The sequence below is a fragment of the Orycteropus afer genome, unplaced genomic scaffold, assembly GCF_000298275.1.
Source record: "Orycteropus afer afer isolate SDZICR_OR568_19922 unplaced genomic scaffold, OryAfe1.0 scaffold00008, whole genome shotgun sequence".
In the NCBI taxonomy this organism is placed as follows: Eukaryota; Metazoa; Chordata; class Mammalia; order Tubulidentata; family Orycteropodidae; genus Orycteropus; species Orycteropus afer.
In genome coordinates, this window is record NW_006921595.1 from 20,255,840 (window position 1) to 20,273,508 (window position 17,669).

At 37.7% G+C, this 17,669-nt stretch overlaps 1 protein-coding gene across 1 annotated transcript in view; it reads left to right on the top strand.

Moving 5' to 3' along the window:
• Positions 1-791: 791 nt before the first annotated feature.
• SNX13 (sorting nexin 13) overlaps positions 792-17,669 on the top strand; it is a 116,199-nt gene continuing 99,321 nt past the window's right edge. Inside the window, exons 1-4 of the mRNA XM_007946122.2 lie at positions 792-901; positions 6,932-7,034; positions 8,895-8,984; positions 10,069-10,190. Coding sequence (XP_007944313.2) covers positions 8,907-8,984; positions 10,069-10,190 — 200 coding nt within the window. The 5' untranslated portion in view covers positions 792-901; positions 6,932-7,034; positions 8,895-8,906. The remainder of the gene's footprint in view (positions 902-6,931; positions 7,035-8,894; positions 8,985-10,068; positions 10,191-17,669) is intronic.

Here is a 17,669-nt window from a genome sequence, read left to right on the forward strand (position 1 = left end):
CTCAGTGCAAGGCAAATGGTAGTAACTTGTTGAATTGAATACATTTAACTATTCATAATGTCTTAAATTGCTAAAATCCAATTTGCCTTCAACAGCAGAAATTGTTTTATTGGATAAAACAGTATAAATTGTGTAGAGATAGGTATTTGTTCATTTATTTTAAGGGATGGAGGCTTTTTGCAGCTGTTAATTGATATTATAGTAAATTTTGGTAACAGGAAGTTGGAATATTTGCAATTATAATTTTGAGTTTTTGAACAGAAGTATCATAATTTTAATGAAATGTCGATTTCTTTCCTCGAAAATTTTGCTTTTTTATGTCTCATTATACTGTTAAGTTGAACTTAGTTTTAAAAGTAAATATTAATTATAAATAAATACTCCTTTGTAGTTTAATCTTTTATATATATTTATATACATATGTAATATGCAAATGTTTTCATAATGACTTTGTTAAACTTTCTCATGCCAGCCTATATTATTAAACTATTTGTGTTAACTGTTTCCTTCTTCTTGTACTTTTGCGTTGAGCCTAGGTTTTTTTCTTAACATTGCTGCTGTTCTGTAAATCTTTTTATATAGATAAGTTGTGTATATTGCTTCTTGGAGATGAATCCACAAGAGTGTACTTAGTAGTTTCAGAAGTAAATATTTAATAGTCATTGTAATACCATAAATGTTCAGAAGGAGGATTTTTAAAATATATTTGAAAGTTTTGGTTATCTGTGTAATCCATTTAGGGAATATTTTATTTATATACATTTATTTATTTTTTTGCTTTATTTCAGGCCAGCCTTTCCATATGGGGATGGGGAAGCCTTGGCATTGTCCTTTTCCTAGTAACCTTTGGACCCTTTGTAATATTTTATTTTGCATTTTATATCCTCTGCTTTGTGGGTGGGTAAGTATACTGATTAATATTTTTCTAATTCATGTTACGTCCTGTTACTCAAATGAAAGTGTCATTTATTTGTGAATGGTACTTTATGCAAATTATTTTACTCAAATTAAGATAACCCATAGAAATAAAAACAATGATTATTAGTATTATACCAGAAATATTGGTAATAATTTTGAAAAATAAAATTTTCCAAAGTTGTAATTTTTTTTGTGATAATATAAAACATTTTTAAGATTTTAAAAGTAAGTTAAATTGAGATGACATTTCAGGTTTTACATAGGAGAAGATGTTTCATTGATACCACTTCAAACAATATTGTTAATTATATCTCTAAATTAATACTATGATTTTAGCCTAGGAAAGTGATAGAAACACCAGATTTTGTGGTTTTCTCTTCATTTATTTGGTTTACAGTATGATACTTTAGCTTGTGTTGATAAACCTTTTTACAAGGGCGATTGTTTAATTTTTACTTCCATTGCAGAACATTTTCTATTAAACATGAATTATATGTAAGAAAGCTAAAGGGGCAGGGAGTTGGCATCTTCTGACTTCTAACTCCTCCACAAGAGGAAGACAGAATCACCATCAGCAGACTAAGAGATTAAGGTCTGTTCTTATGAGGCCAGACATGCCACCACCCTCCAGACCTTGACAACAACCGTTCCTCCCATGGCACCCACCACCTCTTTGCTGGGTTCAGTAATTTGCTGCAATGGCCCCACAGAACTCACAGTTTATGGGGTTATTAGAGAAGCAACAGGCTACAATTCAAATTCAGGAACATGCTCAGTCTCTCTCAGCCAGCAATCCGTTTCAGTCCCTCAGTAGCACGTCTCTCTCTCAGCAGTGTGTCTCTCTTGCATCTCTCGTGTCTCTCAGCAAGTGTGTCTCTCTCAGCAAGCGCATTTCTCTCAGCTGGCAGTCAGAGAGAGATTCCTCTCTGCCTCTCAACTCAAAAAACTCACTGCCCTTGAGTCAGATCTGACTCATAGCAACTAACTACTCCTTGGGTTTCCGAGGCAGTATCACTAAGGAAGTAGATTGCGCAGCCTTCCTTCCGAGGAGTGGCTTCTCTGCCTCTGTTGTTGTTATGTGCTGTCAAGTTGGACCTGACTCAGCGGTTTCTGAGGCGCTATCACTGTGGAAGTAGATTGCCCAACCTTCCTTCCAAGGAGTGGCTGGTGGGTCTGAACTGCCAGCCTCTGGTTAGCAGTCAAGTACCTTAGGCACTACACTACCAGAGCGACCCTTTCTGCCTCTAGGAGAGTTCATTTTAAGCCTGGCAGAGTGGCAAAACTAACCAATCCCAACATCAGAATTCTACACACCTGAGAGAGTGAACTTCTCAGAAGATTACTTTGTGCTGCTTCAACAGAAATATCCCAGGTGGGTAACTTTACAATCAGGAACTCAGTTCCTCTCGGCAAAGTGGGAATTATAAGACTATGGCAAGAAAAGCCTTATCTCCCCCCATTTTAAATAGCCAATTTCTAATTTGCCCATCTGTATTAAAACAGTACTCTAAGGACACAAACATGTTCCTTTCTCTCTCAAGAATCTTCTTTTCTACTTGGAACTTAGGGTATCTGCATCCCTTAATAAGCAAAGTCCAGCCCAGTGCAAGACATCAAATTACAGCAACTTAACGTCAGCTCAATATCCTACATCTTCATTTGGTTGGGTTCTGGTCAGCTCATCCCTAGCTATCCAGCTAGGTCATGGGTTCCAGCCAGCACCATCTATCTCTCATCCTCAGTTCTCAGGGACTGTTTTAATGCCTGTAGGCTCACAGTTCCTTGTACTTCAGACCAGCCAGCCCTTCCTCTTATCCCTAGCCACACAGGCCTTCCTCTCATCCCTAGCCTCTGTTCTAGGTCAGAGAGTACCAAACTCAGCCCATTTCTTCATTACTGCACTTCTCCCATTTCTACTCTTCAAGTGGACCTGGGTGGTCACAGGCGGGCAGCATACAAGCCTACTACTCGCTGGCTTCCTTTAACTTCAGTCCTGGAAAGGGTTTCTGTCATAGGCCCTGGCTTTACTGCCTTAATGCACCCAATGCCTGTCTGCTTGCTTGAAATTCAAAAAGCCAAACAGTCATTTTTTTTTTTCTTCTTCTTCAGGTCCTTTCTTCAAATGTAAATCTTCTGTTCTCTCAGTAGTTCTGGATTGGTCTTTTCAAGTGCAGATTTCCTCACTCAAGAAGTTCTGGGTCCTGGAGCTCAGGTTTTCTACCTAAACCCCCTATATTCTACATACAGGGTTTGAAACAAAAGCTTGTGTTTCTTCTGAGCAGATTCTATTTCCCCTTTTAAAATATCCAATCAAGTATTGGCCAAAGGTGAACAAACATTCAGTATCCATAGTACATTCAGGTAATCATATAATCTTTATTAAGACATTCCAGTTTCATCTCTTTACCTTGATTATCTTCCCATTCTATGCATATGGCCTTAGGCCTTTGGCTGGGTGTAACCAAAAGCCCTAGCCTCTGGATCAGTTATCTCCTTTAATAGGTAATACCAACCAAAGTAACCATCTAAGAATCCAAAGTTTCACTTCCCAGGCTCCTTCCTTTTTTCTTTTAGAAAGTCTCATGCTTCTATGAGTCTGGAGCCACTGGCACGAATGCCACTGCTTCTGACACCAACTGCTAAAAGCGCAGGAAGACAGCATCTTTTTACCTCTAACTCCACAAGAGGAAGATAGAATCACCTTCAGCAGCCCAAGACCTGTTTTTATGAGGCCAGACATGCCACCACCCTCCAGCCTTCTTACCAACCTTAACACCAACAGTCCCTCCCATGGCACCCACCACCTCTTTGCTGGGTTCAATAATTCACTGCAGTGTCCACATAGAACTCACAGATTACTTATTAGGATAGCAACAGGCTACAATCCAAATTCAGGAGTGCACTCAGTCTCTCTCAGTAGCACATCTCTCTCCCAGCAGTCCATGTCTCTCGTGTCTCTCAGCAAGCGTGTCTCTCTCAGCCGGCGGTCAGAGAGAGAGATTCCGCTCATCAGAATTCTATACACCTGAGAGAGAGTGACTTTCCAGAAGATTACTTCATGCTGCTTCAACAGAAATATCTCAGGTGGATAACTTTTAACAATCAGGTACTCAGTTGCTCACAACAAATTGGGAGTTACAAAGACTACGGCTAGAAAAGCCGTAATTTACTGCACCACCGTAGGCAAGAGAGGTGCTTGCATTTAAAATGTAAAAGCGAGCTTAATTGAAATCTATGTTTTGTTGTTAGGATGTCCAAATTTATCTCATTATTTGTGGGATAAACACCTATGAATTTTTTTCTTTTTAAAGTGTTTTGAGATCCCAAGTATTTGCAGGAGTTGTTTGAGCCTGTGGCTTTAGAGGACTTAGCTGAATTGAATAGCATATTTAAACTGGACTGAAAGACTAGGTAAGACACTGAAGGGGGTGGTTTCTGAATATGTCTACCACCTATTATCTCTTTCAGGGCATAGGTATATGTATAGCCGTTTTATGGGGAGCGCACTCATTGTTGGACGAGTGAGAGTTACTTTAATTGAGCAGTAACCTCAAAGACTTTTCATAAAACTGCATTTTATGTTAGGTTAAGTATTTTTATTACAGTTACTCAGATATGATAGTACATATTAAAATAGTTAAGAAATAAACCATGGGAGTCAGGTACATGGAGTTCAAAATATCTTTAATGATGATAAAGATTATTGAAGACCTTATCATAGATCTGCAACTTACTGGCTATCTAATTATAATTCTAAGTCACACATTTTAAGACTGAAACTACATGCCTGCAAAGTTTGGAGCTATAGTGCTGTATGTCCCCCCACAAAGTCAAGACAGCTTTTGCTGATTGAGATCATTTGTCCCAAAGAGATGCTTCTTTGAAAGGGAGAGCTTTCTTCTAGTTTCACTAATTAAACAAGTTCTTGGCAAGAATGGCCTGTGATGGGTGGTACCTAAGGTATTTGACTGCCAACCTGAAGGCTGGCAGTTCAAACCCACCTACCATTCTCAGAGGGAAGATTGGACAATCTATTTTCGTAGTGATGCCACCTCGGAAACCCAAGAACAGGTTGCTACAAGTTGGCTCTGACTTGATGGGAGTGAGTTTTTTTTTTAAATGCATTTTCCTATGGAAATCATCTCTTTTTATTCCCCTGATAAAACTGTCAAGTTTTGGCGTTTATCCACCTACTATGTCAATAATCACTAAAACTCACTGCCGTCGTGTCGAATCTGACTCATAGCGACCCCTCCTTGGGTTTCTGAGGTGGTAGGTTAGATAATCTACTTCCCTAGTGAAACTGCCTCTGAAACCCAAGGAGAGGTTGCTGTGAGTCGGATCCGATTAGACGGCAATGGGTTATCACTGCAGAAGTAGATTGCCCAGTCTTCCCTCCGAGGAGTGGCAGGTGGGTTTGAACCACCAGCCTTCTGGTTAACAGACAAATGCCTTAGGTACTATGCCACCAGTGTATATATTTTGTGTGTATTTTATAATATTAAACAACAACAACAACAACAAAAAAAAACTTTTGGAAGGAAAACCATTCAGAGATTTTTGTTTTGCTGCTGCTTTTTTTGATTTTGGTGGTAGGTTGGGGATATTAATACCATACTGTGGGTTATTTCATGGCATTCTGTTACATGTGTGTCATGTAACATTTTGTAGCATCTCTTTTAACTTACACCTCAACACTGAATGAATTGATTAGGTTCTTTGTAAGATTAGACTGTTTTCCTTAGAGTACTGTCAGTAAGCTTTTATCAGTCCGTTTCATTATGATGTTTTAGAAATACAGTGTTAACGTAATATAAACATTTTCTGTGTATGTAAATGTCAAGTTAAACTAAAATATAGACTAATAAAATTCTTAATAGTAAAATCTCAGAATCTCAGGAGCTCTGGTAGCATAGTGCCTAAGGCACTTGACTGCTCACCAGAAGGCTGGCAGTTCAAACCCACCAGCTACTCCTCGGAAGGAAGGTTGGGCAATCCTACTTCTGTAGTGATACTGCCTCAGAAACCCAAGGAGGGGTCGCTATGAGTCGGGGCCGATTTGACGGCAAACAACAACAACAGCAACAGTAAAATCTCATATAACATTGAAATTAAAACCAGCTTTAAAAAACAAGCCAACAAAATCCCAGAATCCATGATGTGGACTGATATGACTATCTGTGTTCTTCACCCCTCCTTCTGCTTTTGTGGTACTGTTTCGAAGAGAAGTCAAATAGCAGGCAGCCAGCAAAAAGCAGAGAACATTGATAATCTTTTCAGTAGTTAAGATTGCCCATTATTTGAGTTTTTCCTGTTTCCCCTTCTTGTCACTAGCCTTTGAATTTGTACGATTACTCCATCATAAGATTAAAATTTAACTTTCTTTCTTGTACATTTCCAGTGCTTTAGATTTATTGGTAAATTTTAAATACAGAAAATATTGATAACAATTAGTACTTTTCTGTAAAGCATTTGTAAACCATTGTTTATCTTACCTTGATGTATAATTGTTTTTGAAAAAATTGACCTTTTTTGCATATATTTACACTTATTTCAGGCTTATTTAAATAAATCATAAATTTGATAACTTTCCTTTTCTGTATGACCTTTGTTTATTCTGTGTCAATAGTGGCAAGTTGTATTTATTAATGTTAATATTTCACCTTAAATAGTAGACTTAAGAAGTCTATCATTTAGCTATAATTTAGATCTCATTGGTTTTTATTCTTGGTTATTAGCTAGTCTACTTATTTAATGAAGGCTGATTTGCATAAAGCATGAAAATACTGCCTGTGATTCTTAGGAAATATGTTGATCAAAATTTGAAATTCACAGATTCATAAAATGTTAAAGTTGTTTTAAACTTCAGAACAAAATCAGTTCCTTGCCATATATTACATTCTGACTTTTTAATAAACGGTAAACCATATATTAAATTTGAAAAATATGCTTGGTAATGTGTTAAATTGTAGTAAAGTTTTCTTTTATATCTATACCCAATTTTTTTTTTCAGAGGTTTTGTGGTTATTCTCCTGTTTGGAAAAACAAATTCAGAGAAATACCTAGAGCAGTGTGAACATTCTTTTCTTCCTCCAACATCAACTGGGGTTCCTAAGGTAAAGAATGTGAAAGAATGTGAAACCTCACAGTCCATTACTTTATTTTTTTTGTTTTTAATTTTTTTTAAATTTTAATTTTTATTGTGATTTGGGTGAAAATTTACAGAGCAAATACACTTTTCATACAGCAGATCACATAGACTTTGTCTCATGACATTGACCACAATTTAGCACAATGCAACATCTTCTCTCCCACTTCCTCCTGATAGGTACCGCTTCCCTGTGACCATCCCTCCATGCACTCCTACCCCCTGAGCTGTCTCCCTGTGCCTGAGCAGCCCTTCTTTCTCTCTTACTTGTTCTCTCCAAGAAGTGTATCTACCTCAGATAAATGCTCAACTAGTATGCCTGTCTACTGCTTGGCTGGAAGCTACAGGTGTGTGTTCAATTCCAGACCTGAAGGACAGCTAGGGGCCATAGTCTCAGTGATTCCACCAGGCTCCATCGGGCCAGTAAACCTGTTCCCCGCTTTTTTTTTTCTCCCAAATGATTTTGAGTTTTGTTCCACATTGTTCCCCCTGTCTATCCAGGATCTCCTACAAAGATCCTCCTCCAAGTGGTTGACAGTAGTAGCCGAGCACCAACCATTTTTTCTGGTCTCATAGTCACATAGGCTACAGATCGGATGGTGTACCAGTCGCTAGGACTGATTGTTTCCATGAATTTTGGTTTTCTTCATTTTTCTTGGCCCTGGACAAGGAGAGACCCATCGTTGCATCTAGATGGCAGCTTGCAAGCTTTTAAGATCTCAGTCGCTACTAGCCACAGTAGAAGGTGGAACAGTGATTTGTGTAGTATGTTATGCCAATTGAGCTTGGTGTCCTCTGGGACAGTCCATTACTTTAAAATGATAATAATATGATCATCTATATCTGGCTTGACAGATTTTCCTATCATTAAGTAATGCACACTATAAATTTATGGTAGACTGTCTGATCACTCTTAGAAAATATGTTAGTAAAGGTAACTTGAAAATTCTCTCAGTATTAGATATAAAAAGCAAGAATGCTGATTTAGGGAAAAGGATAGAAACTGATTAGTTCAATTTTGGTGGTTTTCTTGTTGTCTTAAGGTAAAATTTCCAAACATCCTGGATTTTATTTGTAAGAATGTGGATGAATATTCTGTTTGGAATAGAATACATTAAATAGGAATCAGAGGAGAAAAATGGCACTTTTTCTTTAACTACTCTGAAAAATATAGCTTGTAGTTAAGTTATGCAGTATCTATAAATTTAAGAATTCAGATCTAGTTTTTATCATCTTGTTGTTGTTGTTTTGTGCCGTTGAGTCAGACCCGACTCATAGCGACCTCTCCTTGGGTTTCCGAGGCGGTGTCACTACGGAAGTAGATTGCCCAACCTTCCTTCTGAGGAGTGCTGGTGGGTTTGAACCACCAGCCTTCTGGTTAGCAGTCAGATGCCTTAGGCACTATGCTACCAGAGCTCTCTAGGAATAGATTCTAGTAGAACTCATTTGGTCTAGAGGACATGTGAGCAGGAGAGAAGAAGCAATGTTCAATAAAGACAACTATCAGTTTGACTCAATGAAAACACCAGCTTAAGATTCTAAAATTTTATTGAGACACAGTAGTATACATCTGTACATTTTCAGTTTTCCTACATCCTAAATAAAGTTTGCTGATTTTATTACATTTTCAAGGATAAGGGTAGATTCCCCTCTCTCCCTGCCCGGTGTCTGGTTTTGCAAACTTGAGAAATGGATTTAGGTAATCCTAGAATCTCAAGAAATACTGAGAATAATGACAGGGACATGACAGTGAGTATTTGATGAGAAGTAAAGTAGAGAGATTTTAAATTAAGAAACTACACAGTGAAATGTTATGGTTTCCTTTAAGTGCTTAGAAGAAATGAAACGGGAAGCCAGGACTATTAAGATCGATAGAAGATTGACGGGTGCCAACATAATTGATGAACCTCTCCAGCAAGTGAGTTTCAGTATGTGGTATTTGATTTCCATATTGTGTTAGATATAATTCTGTGAAAATGCTAAGAAATACTTTTTTTTTTTTTTTTTGCTATTTATGCTGGAATTCCATTAGAATGCTATCTTTGGATTCTGTATTTAAAGGTGATGCTTTGTTTATGAACTTATTTATAATGGGGTGGTTTACATAATATTAAAATCTTTTAATTGAATTTATATTTAGAAAAACAGTTTTTTAACTGACATTTAATAATGTTTTCTATTAAATTTATTGTTAAAGTATTAGTTGTTAGCTGATGAACAAGCTTAGTGATTTGGTAAATCAGACATGCTTTTTTCCTACTAGCTTTATTACTTTTTTAAATGGAGGTACCTGGTTTCATCCAAAAATATTAAAAAACTAAAGTTAGGTTAGAAAATTATTGTCCCTCCTCAAATATTTTTGATTGATGTTTATTTAATTACATGATTCACTAGAAATACTGTTTACTGTATGTTCTAACCTTTATATTATGGATGATTCTGTATTTAATCTATCTGATTTACAAAGACATTATCATTGAGTTGTATTATTTGGTATTTATTGACTGACTGAATACTTCTGGCAGTATCAAAAGTATAATAGAATTTGTGAACTCCTTAGACATTTTTTACCTTTAGACTGTAATGGATCTGATGATATAATCTTGGAAAAGCTGTTTCTTTTTGAGAATTAGAGTCTGTTACCATTATTTTGCCTCTCATTCCATCATACCAAGTAAAACTATTATATTGTGACATAAATTTTTTCTGCAAGTTCTGACTTAATCTGAATTTGAGTTGGGCTTGGCTATGGATAATGGTTAATGAAAAAAAAAAAAATTAGAGCAGTATAAGAATTGAGATACCAGATTAATTTAAACATTTTTGAAAATGGCTTTTAGCGTGTTGATGCTTTTGTAATCAAGGCAGTTATTATTTATCACCACAATTTAGTACATCAGGAATAAATATAAATTGGCAGGTAATCCTTAGTTTTTAGTTTACCACTGTTAGCTTTTAAATCCTAAAAAGTTGTATTTTTTTCCACAATATTTTTGTTTTAGGTTATCCAGTTTTCCTTGAGAGATTATGTCCAGTATTGGTATTACACATTAAGTGATGATGAATCTTTTCTTCTTGAAATTAGGCAGACTCTTCAAAATGCACTCATTCAATTTGCTACTAGGTAAGATTACTACATTGTATTTATTGAAAAAAATTTGGATATATGTTTGTACCAATACAGAAAATAATATTTACATGGGTGGGGGGAATTGTGTATTAAAAGGTAAGTAGAATAATAGATTATTATCATGGGATAAGACCCAGATTATACAGAGCCCTTAAGACCTTTAAATTACTGCAGGTGTGAGATTTTCAGAGAAAGTTTATCTTGATAAATGCTGTCATGTACTATTTTCTTCCTCTTGATCAAATATGTGACTTTTCAAAGTATCTTTTGCCCATTTATTGATTATACTTTTTTTTCTTTCTTTCTCATGTGTTCTGTTTTATTCATGTGCTGTGCAAATTAGTTGATAGTATAACTACTTTCCCCTGCTGTAGTTTTCAAACTTTTTTTTTGTTGTTGAAAGAATGTGCTACACAACACACGCACATATTTTTCTACTAGTCTATATCCTAGGAGCTCTGGTGGAGTAGTGCCTAAGGCACTTGACTTGCTAACCAGAAGGCTGGTGGTTCAAACCCACCAGCCATTCCGCGGAAGGAAGGTTGGGCAGTCTACTTCCATAGTGATACTCCCTCGGAAACCCAAGCAGGGGTCACTGTGAGTCGGATCTGACTTGATGGCAGTGAGTGAGTCTGTATCCTTAAGGCAGGAGATTGCCTGATTAGGTCACAAGTACACTATCAAGTCTGAGGTGTTAGTATTTACCCATTCCCTGTCTATCTATCTCTACTTACTTTCTTGAAAAGTAACATCTTAGAATTCTTAGGGCCTTGGAGAGTAGAGTTTTTGCTATAGGGCTGTTGCCATGTGTTTTTTTTTCTGCAAACATGGGTATTTCCAGCCTGATGCTACCCTGTCAGTGCTTTTCTGCTATAACTCACTTGATCCTAAATCTTTATATTAGAGAAGTCATCGGGGAGCCCTGCAGTAAGTAAGGCCTGCAGTAAGTTATCGTTTGAACAATAACCTTGGTTTTAGATAAATTGGAGCTACTCTTTTGTATGATTAACAGTAAGCATTTGCAAAGTTGCCAACTAAAATTACTGATGTAGACTTGTAATACACAAAAAATACAAATGATGTATTCAAAGAAACTCACATACTGGATTTTATCTCATTTATTTCATAGGCAGTGCTATTGTTGAGTGTTCATATTCTTTTACAAAACTTCTGAATAATAAATCACAGCTTTCTGTAGCAGTGCTATTCTAATGATTTTTATTTTCTTTGAAAGGGTGGTAATAAGAGTTCATTAGTTTTGTGTCTGATTGCTAAGATTATATTATAATATGACAAATTTTAGAACTGGAAAGAATTCTGGACTTGTGAATTGAAAGGCTTTAGTTTCCATCCTGGCTCTACCATTTAGCTGTGGGACCTTTAACCTTGTTTTTTCTCATATGTAAAGGCATAATGATTCCTGTATGTTCAGTGTTCCTCATGGGGTTTTTTACCAGGATCAAATTCATTTATCTATTCAACTAATGTTTTTCTATCTACTTTGTACCAGCTAGGTACTAGGGAAATAGCAGCAAATAACATAAAAGTTCCTGCTCATTGGAGGAAAATGAAAATAATACTAGTGACAGTGTTCTTAAAATTGTGAAAGAATTCAGAGATTTAAATTTTTATGCCATCCAACACCTGTGATTTCATAGATGAGCAAGCTAAGGCTCAAAAAATGTTAAGTGGTTAGTCCCAGATTCTCTGGTGAATTAGGGACAGAGTTGGAATTACAATCAAATTGTTCTTAACAGTCTGGTGGTTTTTCCCCATTCCTCATCAGGTATATTTTAATTAGGCTTTTTATCTTAGTATCCCCACCCTTCTTTCCATTTACTGTAGTGCTTTCCCTGTTTTTGATTCCCTACCCACCTTTTCTTTTCACTTTACTTTGTTTTCCATTCTAACATTCTGATCTATCAAAGTAAGTATTTGGGTGATTACAAAAAAGCCAGGTTTCTTCTATCTTAGAATGACCTGAATTTAAATCTGTACCTTTCCATTGCTTTGAAATTATGGGCAAATTAATCATTTTACCATAGTTTCTGTAGTTTACCATAGTTTAATGTAGACTGAAAACTACATTAGAGGTTGCTTTAAGACTAAAGAAAGATATCAAGTAAAGCTGCTAGCATGTAGTAAGGCTCAATGATTGTTTCTTTGTGCCGTCTTTATGAATGACTTTTTAATTTTTTGTCCTACGTTGGCTTTTTCTATTACTACTAAAATGTGTATTGTAATAGACTCTCCATAACTTTTTAATGACAGTATCTGGGAAATTAAATCTGTTTATGGCCATTCAGATACTTTTTTAAATCCTTTTTCATGCTGACCTTAATCTTTGTTTTATGCTGACCTCTGTGTACTGTGAAGTATATGAAAGGAGCATAAGTTATTACCACTGTCTTTCAACTTACAGTCTTGTATATGGTTTTTAACCAGGGACTCTGAAAATGTATGCAAAACTCTTGTTTTCTCTATTGAGTAGTTCTATAGATTTCATTTTTAAAAAGTGTCTGTGAACCCAGAAAAGCTTCAGTACCAACAAATTCTGGTGCTCACAATTATTCATTACTTGGAGAAAGAATTGAATAATGTCAGCCTAAAATGAAGGGCTAAATATTGAGGTATAATGAAAAGAAAAGAACATACTTAAGAATCTTAAGTCCTGGATTTGAGCTTTATTACTTGTATGACCTTGAATTAAAACAAACCAAAAAAAAAAAAACCTCACTTCCTTCTACCCTTTCTTGGGTTTCTGGGGTGATGTCTCTGTGGAAATAGGTTACCCAGTCTTCCTTCCCACGAGTGGCTTTTGGGTTTGAACCTCCAGCCTTGTGGTTAGTAGTCAGATGCCTTAGGCACTATGCCACCAGAGCTCCCATGGCCTTGAATAGGAAAAACATAAATACTTTTGAGTCTGGTGATGATAACCTATGTCTCCTTATCAGATTGTTGTAAGGGTTAAATGACACCACAGGTAAGAGAGCGCATTGTAATGGTAACTAACACCTTATGTCAGCATTGTTGTTGTTGTTGTTGTTATGTGCCCTTGAGTCAGCCCTGACTCATAGTGAGCCCTCCTTGGGTTTCCGAGGCAGTATCACTACGGAAGTAGGATTGCCCAACCTTCCTTCCGAGGAGTGGCTGGTGGGTTTGAACTGCCAGCCTTCTGGTTAGCAGTCAAGTGCCTTAGCCACTATGCTACCAGAGCTCCCATGCATTAATACTTTTTATTCCAGTAGCAGTTGGGGAAGACAGCCTCTCAGAGCAGTGTTGTATTCTCCTTCTCTGTAGAACCTGGGCCTGAATTAGTGTGGAACTCTGGGGGTGGCCCAAAATAATCCCATATATTTCATCCCCCTTTAAATGAGATATTAGGAGATAACAGAAAGATTTGGGGTAGATGGTAGTGATGTTGTTGTTGGTGCTATTGAGTTGGCTTTAACTCTAGTGACACCACATACAACAGAATGAAACACTCCCGAGTCCTGTGCCAGCCTCACAGTCCTTGCCACACCTAAGCCCATCATTGCAGCCAGTGTCAATCCATCTTGTTGAGAGCCTTTCCCTCTTTCATTGACCTTCCACTTTACCAAGCATGATATCCTTCTCCAGGGAATGGCCCCTTCTGACAACATGAACAAAATAGGTAAGACGAAGTCTGGCCATTCTCACTTCCAAGGAGCATTCTGGCTGCACTTCTTTCAGGACAGATTTGTTCGTTCTTTTGGCAGTCCATGATACTTTCAGTATTCTTCTCCAACACCACAACTCAGAAGCATCAACTTTTCTTTTGTCTTCCTTGTTCATTGTTCAGCTCTCACATGAATATGAGGTGATTGAAAATACCGTGGCTTGGGTCAGGTGCACCTCAGTCTTCAAAGAGACAGTTTTGTTCTTCAGCACTTTAAAGCATATTTGCCCAGTGCAATATATCATCTCATGTCTTGACTGCTGCTTCCATTGGTGTTGATTGTGGAACCCACTAATAAGAAATCTTTGACAACTTCAGCCTTTTCTCCATTTATCGTGATGCTGTTTATTGGTCCAGTTGTGAGGATTTTTGTTTTCTTTCTACTGAAGTATAATCCATACTGCAGACTGTAGTCTTCAGTCTTCATCAGTAAGTGCTTCAAGTCATCCTCCCCTTCGGAGGGCAAAGTTGTGTCATCTGCATATCCCAGGTTATTAATGAGTCTTCTTCCAATCCTGATGCCATGTTCGTCTTCATATAGTCCAACTTTTCAGAATATTTGTTCAGCATACAGATTGAATAAGTATGGTGAAAGGATACAACCCTGACACACTCCCTTCCTGATTTTAAACCGTGCAATATTCCTTTGTTCTGTTCAAACGATAGCCTCCTGGTCTATGTACAGGTTCCTCATGATCACAATTAAGTGTTCTGGAATTCCCGTTCTCAGTTTTATCCATAATGTGTTATGATCCACACAATCAAATGCTTTTGCACAGTCAATAAATAAAGCACAAGTAAACGTCTTTCTGGCATTCTTTGCTTTAAGCCAAGATCCATCTGACATCAGCAATGATAGCCCTCATTCCATGTCCTCTTCTGAATCCAGCTTGCATTTCTGGAAGTTCTGTGTCAGTGTATTGCTGCAACCATTTTTGAATTATCTTCAGCATGATTTTACTTATGTGTGATATTAAGGATATTTTTTGATAATTTCCACATTCTGTGGAATGACCTTTCTTTGGAATGGGTACAAATGTGGATCTTTTCCACTCAGTTGGCCAGGTAGCGGTCTTCCTGATCTCTTGGCATAGCCGAGTGAGTGCCTCCAGTGCAGCATCTGTTTGTTGAAACATCTCAAAGGGTATTTCGTCAATTCCTGAAGGCTTGTTCTTTGCCAATTCCTTCAGTGCAGCTTTGACTTCTTTCTTCAATACCATTGGTTCTTGATCATATGCCTCCTCCTGAAATGGATGAAGACCGACCAGTTCTTTTTGGCACAGTGACTCTGTGTATTCCTTCCTCTTCTTTTGGTGTTTCCTGCCTCATTCAATATTTTGCCCTTAGAATCTTTGAACAACATTGCAACTCGAGGCTTGAATTTTTTCTTCGGTTCTTTCAGCTGGAGAAATATCAAGCGTGTTCTTCCATTTTGGTTTCTAACTCCATGTCTTTGCACATTTCATTATAATAATTGACTTTGTCTTTTCGAGGTGCTCTTTGAAATCTTCCGTTCAGCTCTTTTATTTTGTCATTTCTTCCATTTGCTTTAGCTGCTCTCCATTCAAGGGTAAGTTTCAGAGTCTCTTCTAACATCTGTTTTGATCTTTTCTTCCTTTCCTGTCTTTTTAATGACCTCTTGCTTTCTTCATAGATAATGTACTTGATGTCATTCACAATTCCTCTGGTTTTCGGTCATTGATGTTCAGTGCATTGAATCTGTTCTTTAGATGGTGTCTGAATTCCGGAGAGAGAAAATCAAGGTCATATTTTGGCTCTTGTGGATGTGTTTTAATTGTCTTTAGTTTCATCTTGAACTTGTGTATGAGCAGCTGATGATGTGTTCCACAGTCAGCTCCTGGTCTTGTTTTGGCTGAAGACACTGAGTTTCTCTGTCACCTCTTTCCATAGATTCAGTCAATCTGATTCCTGTGTATTCCATCTGGCAAAGTTCACGTGTATAGCTGTCATTTGTATTGTTGACAAAAGGTATTTGCAATGAATAAGTTGTTGTTCTTGCAAAATTCTGAGAGGTGATCTCCAGCACTATTTTTATCACCAAGGCCATATTTTCTAACTAGTGGTGATTCTTCTTTGTTTCTGATTTTTCCATTCCAATCACCAGTGATAATCAGGCCATCTTGATTGCATGTTTGATCATTTTCAGACTGCGTGTATGTGTGAGTTAAGTGCCATCGAGTTGTTTTTGACTCATAGTGACCCCATGAACAGCAGAACGAAACACCGCCCAATCTTGCACCAGCTCCATGATCCCTGCTATACTTGAGCCCATTGTAGCAGCCACCATGTCAGTCCATCTTGTTGAAGGCCTTCTCCTCTTTCGTTGACCCTCCACCTTACCAAGCATGACATCTTTCTCCAGGGAATAGTGCCTTCTGAGAACATGACCAAAGTTGTTGTTGTTGTTATGTGCCGTCGAGTCAAACCTGACTCATAGCGACCCCTCCTTGGGTTTCTGAGGCAGTATCACTACAGAAGTAGGATTGCCCAACCTTCCTTCCAAGGAGTGGCTGGTGGGTTTGAACCGCCAGCCATCTGGTTAGCAGGCAAGTGTCTTAGCCACTATGCTACCAGAGCTCCAAAGTAGGTGAGACAAAGTCTGGCCATTCTCGCTTCCAAGAAGCATTTCGGCTGCACTTCCTCCAGGACAGATCTGTTAATTCTTTTAGCAATCTATGGTACTTTCAGCATTCTTCGCCAACATCACAGCTCAAAAGCATCAACACTTCTTCAGTCTTCCCTACTCATTGTCCAGCTCTCACATACATACAAGGGGATTGAAAATATCATGGCTTGTGTCAGGTGAACCTTAATCCTCAAGGAGACATCCTTGCTCTTCAGCACTTGAAAGAGTTCCTTCATGGCCATCCTGCCCAGTGCTACACATCATCTAATGTCCTGACTGCTGCTTCCATTGGCATCGATTGTAGAAACAAGCAATGTGAATTCTTTGACAACCTCAGCCTTTTCTCCATTTATTGTGATGCTGCTCATTGGTCCAGTTGTGAGGATTTTTGTTTTCTTTATATTGAGACATAAGCCATGCTGCAGACTATATTCTTAAGTCTTCATCAGTAACTACCTCAAGTCATCCTCACTTTCAGCAAGCAAAGTAGTATCATCACTGTATCTCCGGTTGTTAATGATTCTTCCTCCAATCCTGATGCCATGTTTTTGTTCATTTAGTCCATCTTCTCGGATTATTTGCTCAGCATATAGATTGAATAAGTATGGGGAAAGGATACAACCCTGACACACTCCCTTCTTGATTTTAAACAACGTAGTGTCCCCTTATTCCGTTCGAACGACAGCCTCCTGGTCTATGTACAGGTTCCTCATGAGTACAATCAAGTGTTCGGGAATTCTCATTCTTCTCAATGTTATCCATAATTTGTCATGATCCACCAATCAAATGCCTTTGCTTAGTCAATAAAACACAACTAAGCATCTTTCTGGTATTCTTTAATTTGAGCCAAGATCCATCTGACAGCAGCTATGATATCCCTTGTTCCACGTCCTCCTCTGAATCCAGCTTGCACCTCTGGAAGTTCTCTGTCAGTATACTGCGCAGCTGTTTTTGAATTATCTTCAGTAAGCTCTTACTTGCATGCGATATTGTTTGATAATTTCCACATTCTGTGGGATCACTTTTTTTTGGAATGGGTACAAATATGGATCTCTTCCAGTCAGTTGGCCAGGTAGCTGTCTTCCAAATCTCTTGGCATAACTGAGTGAGTGCCTCCAATGGGGCA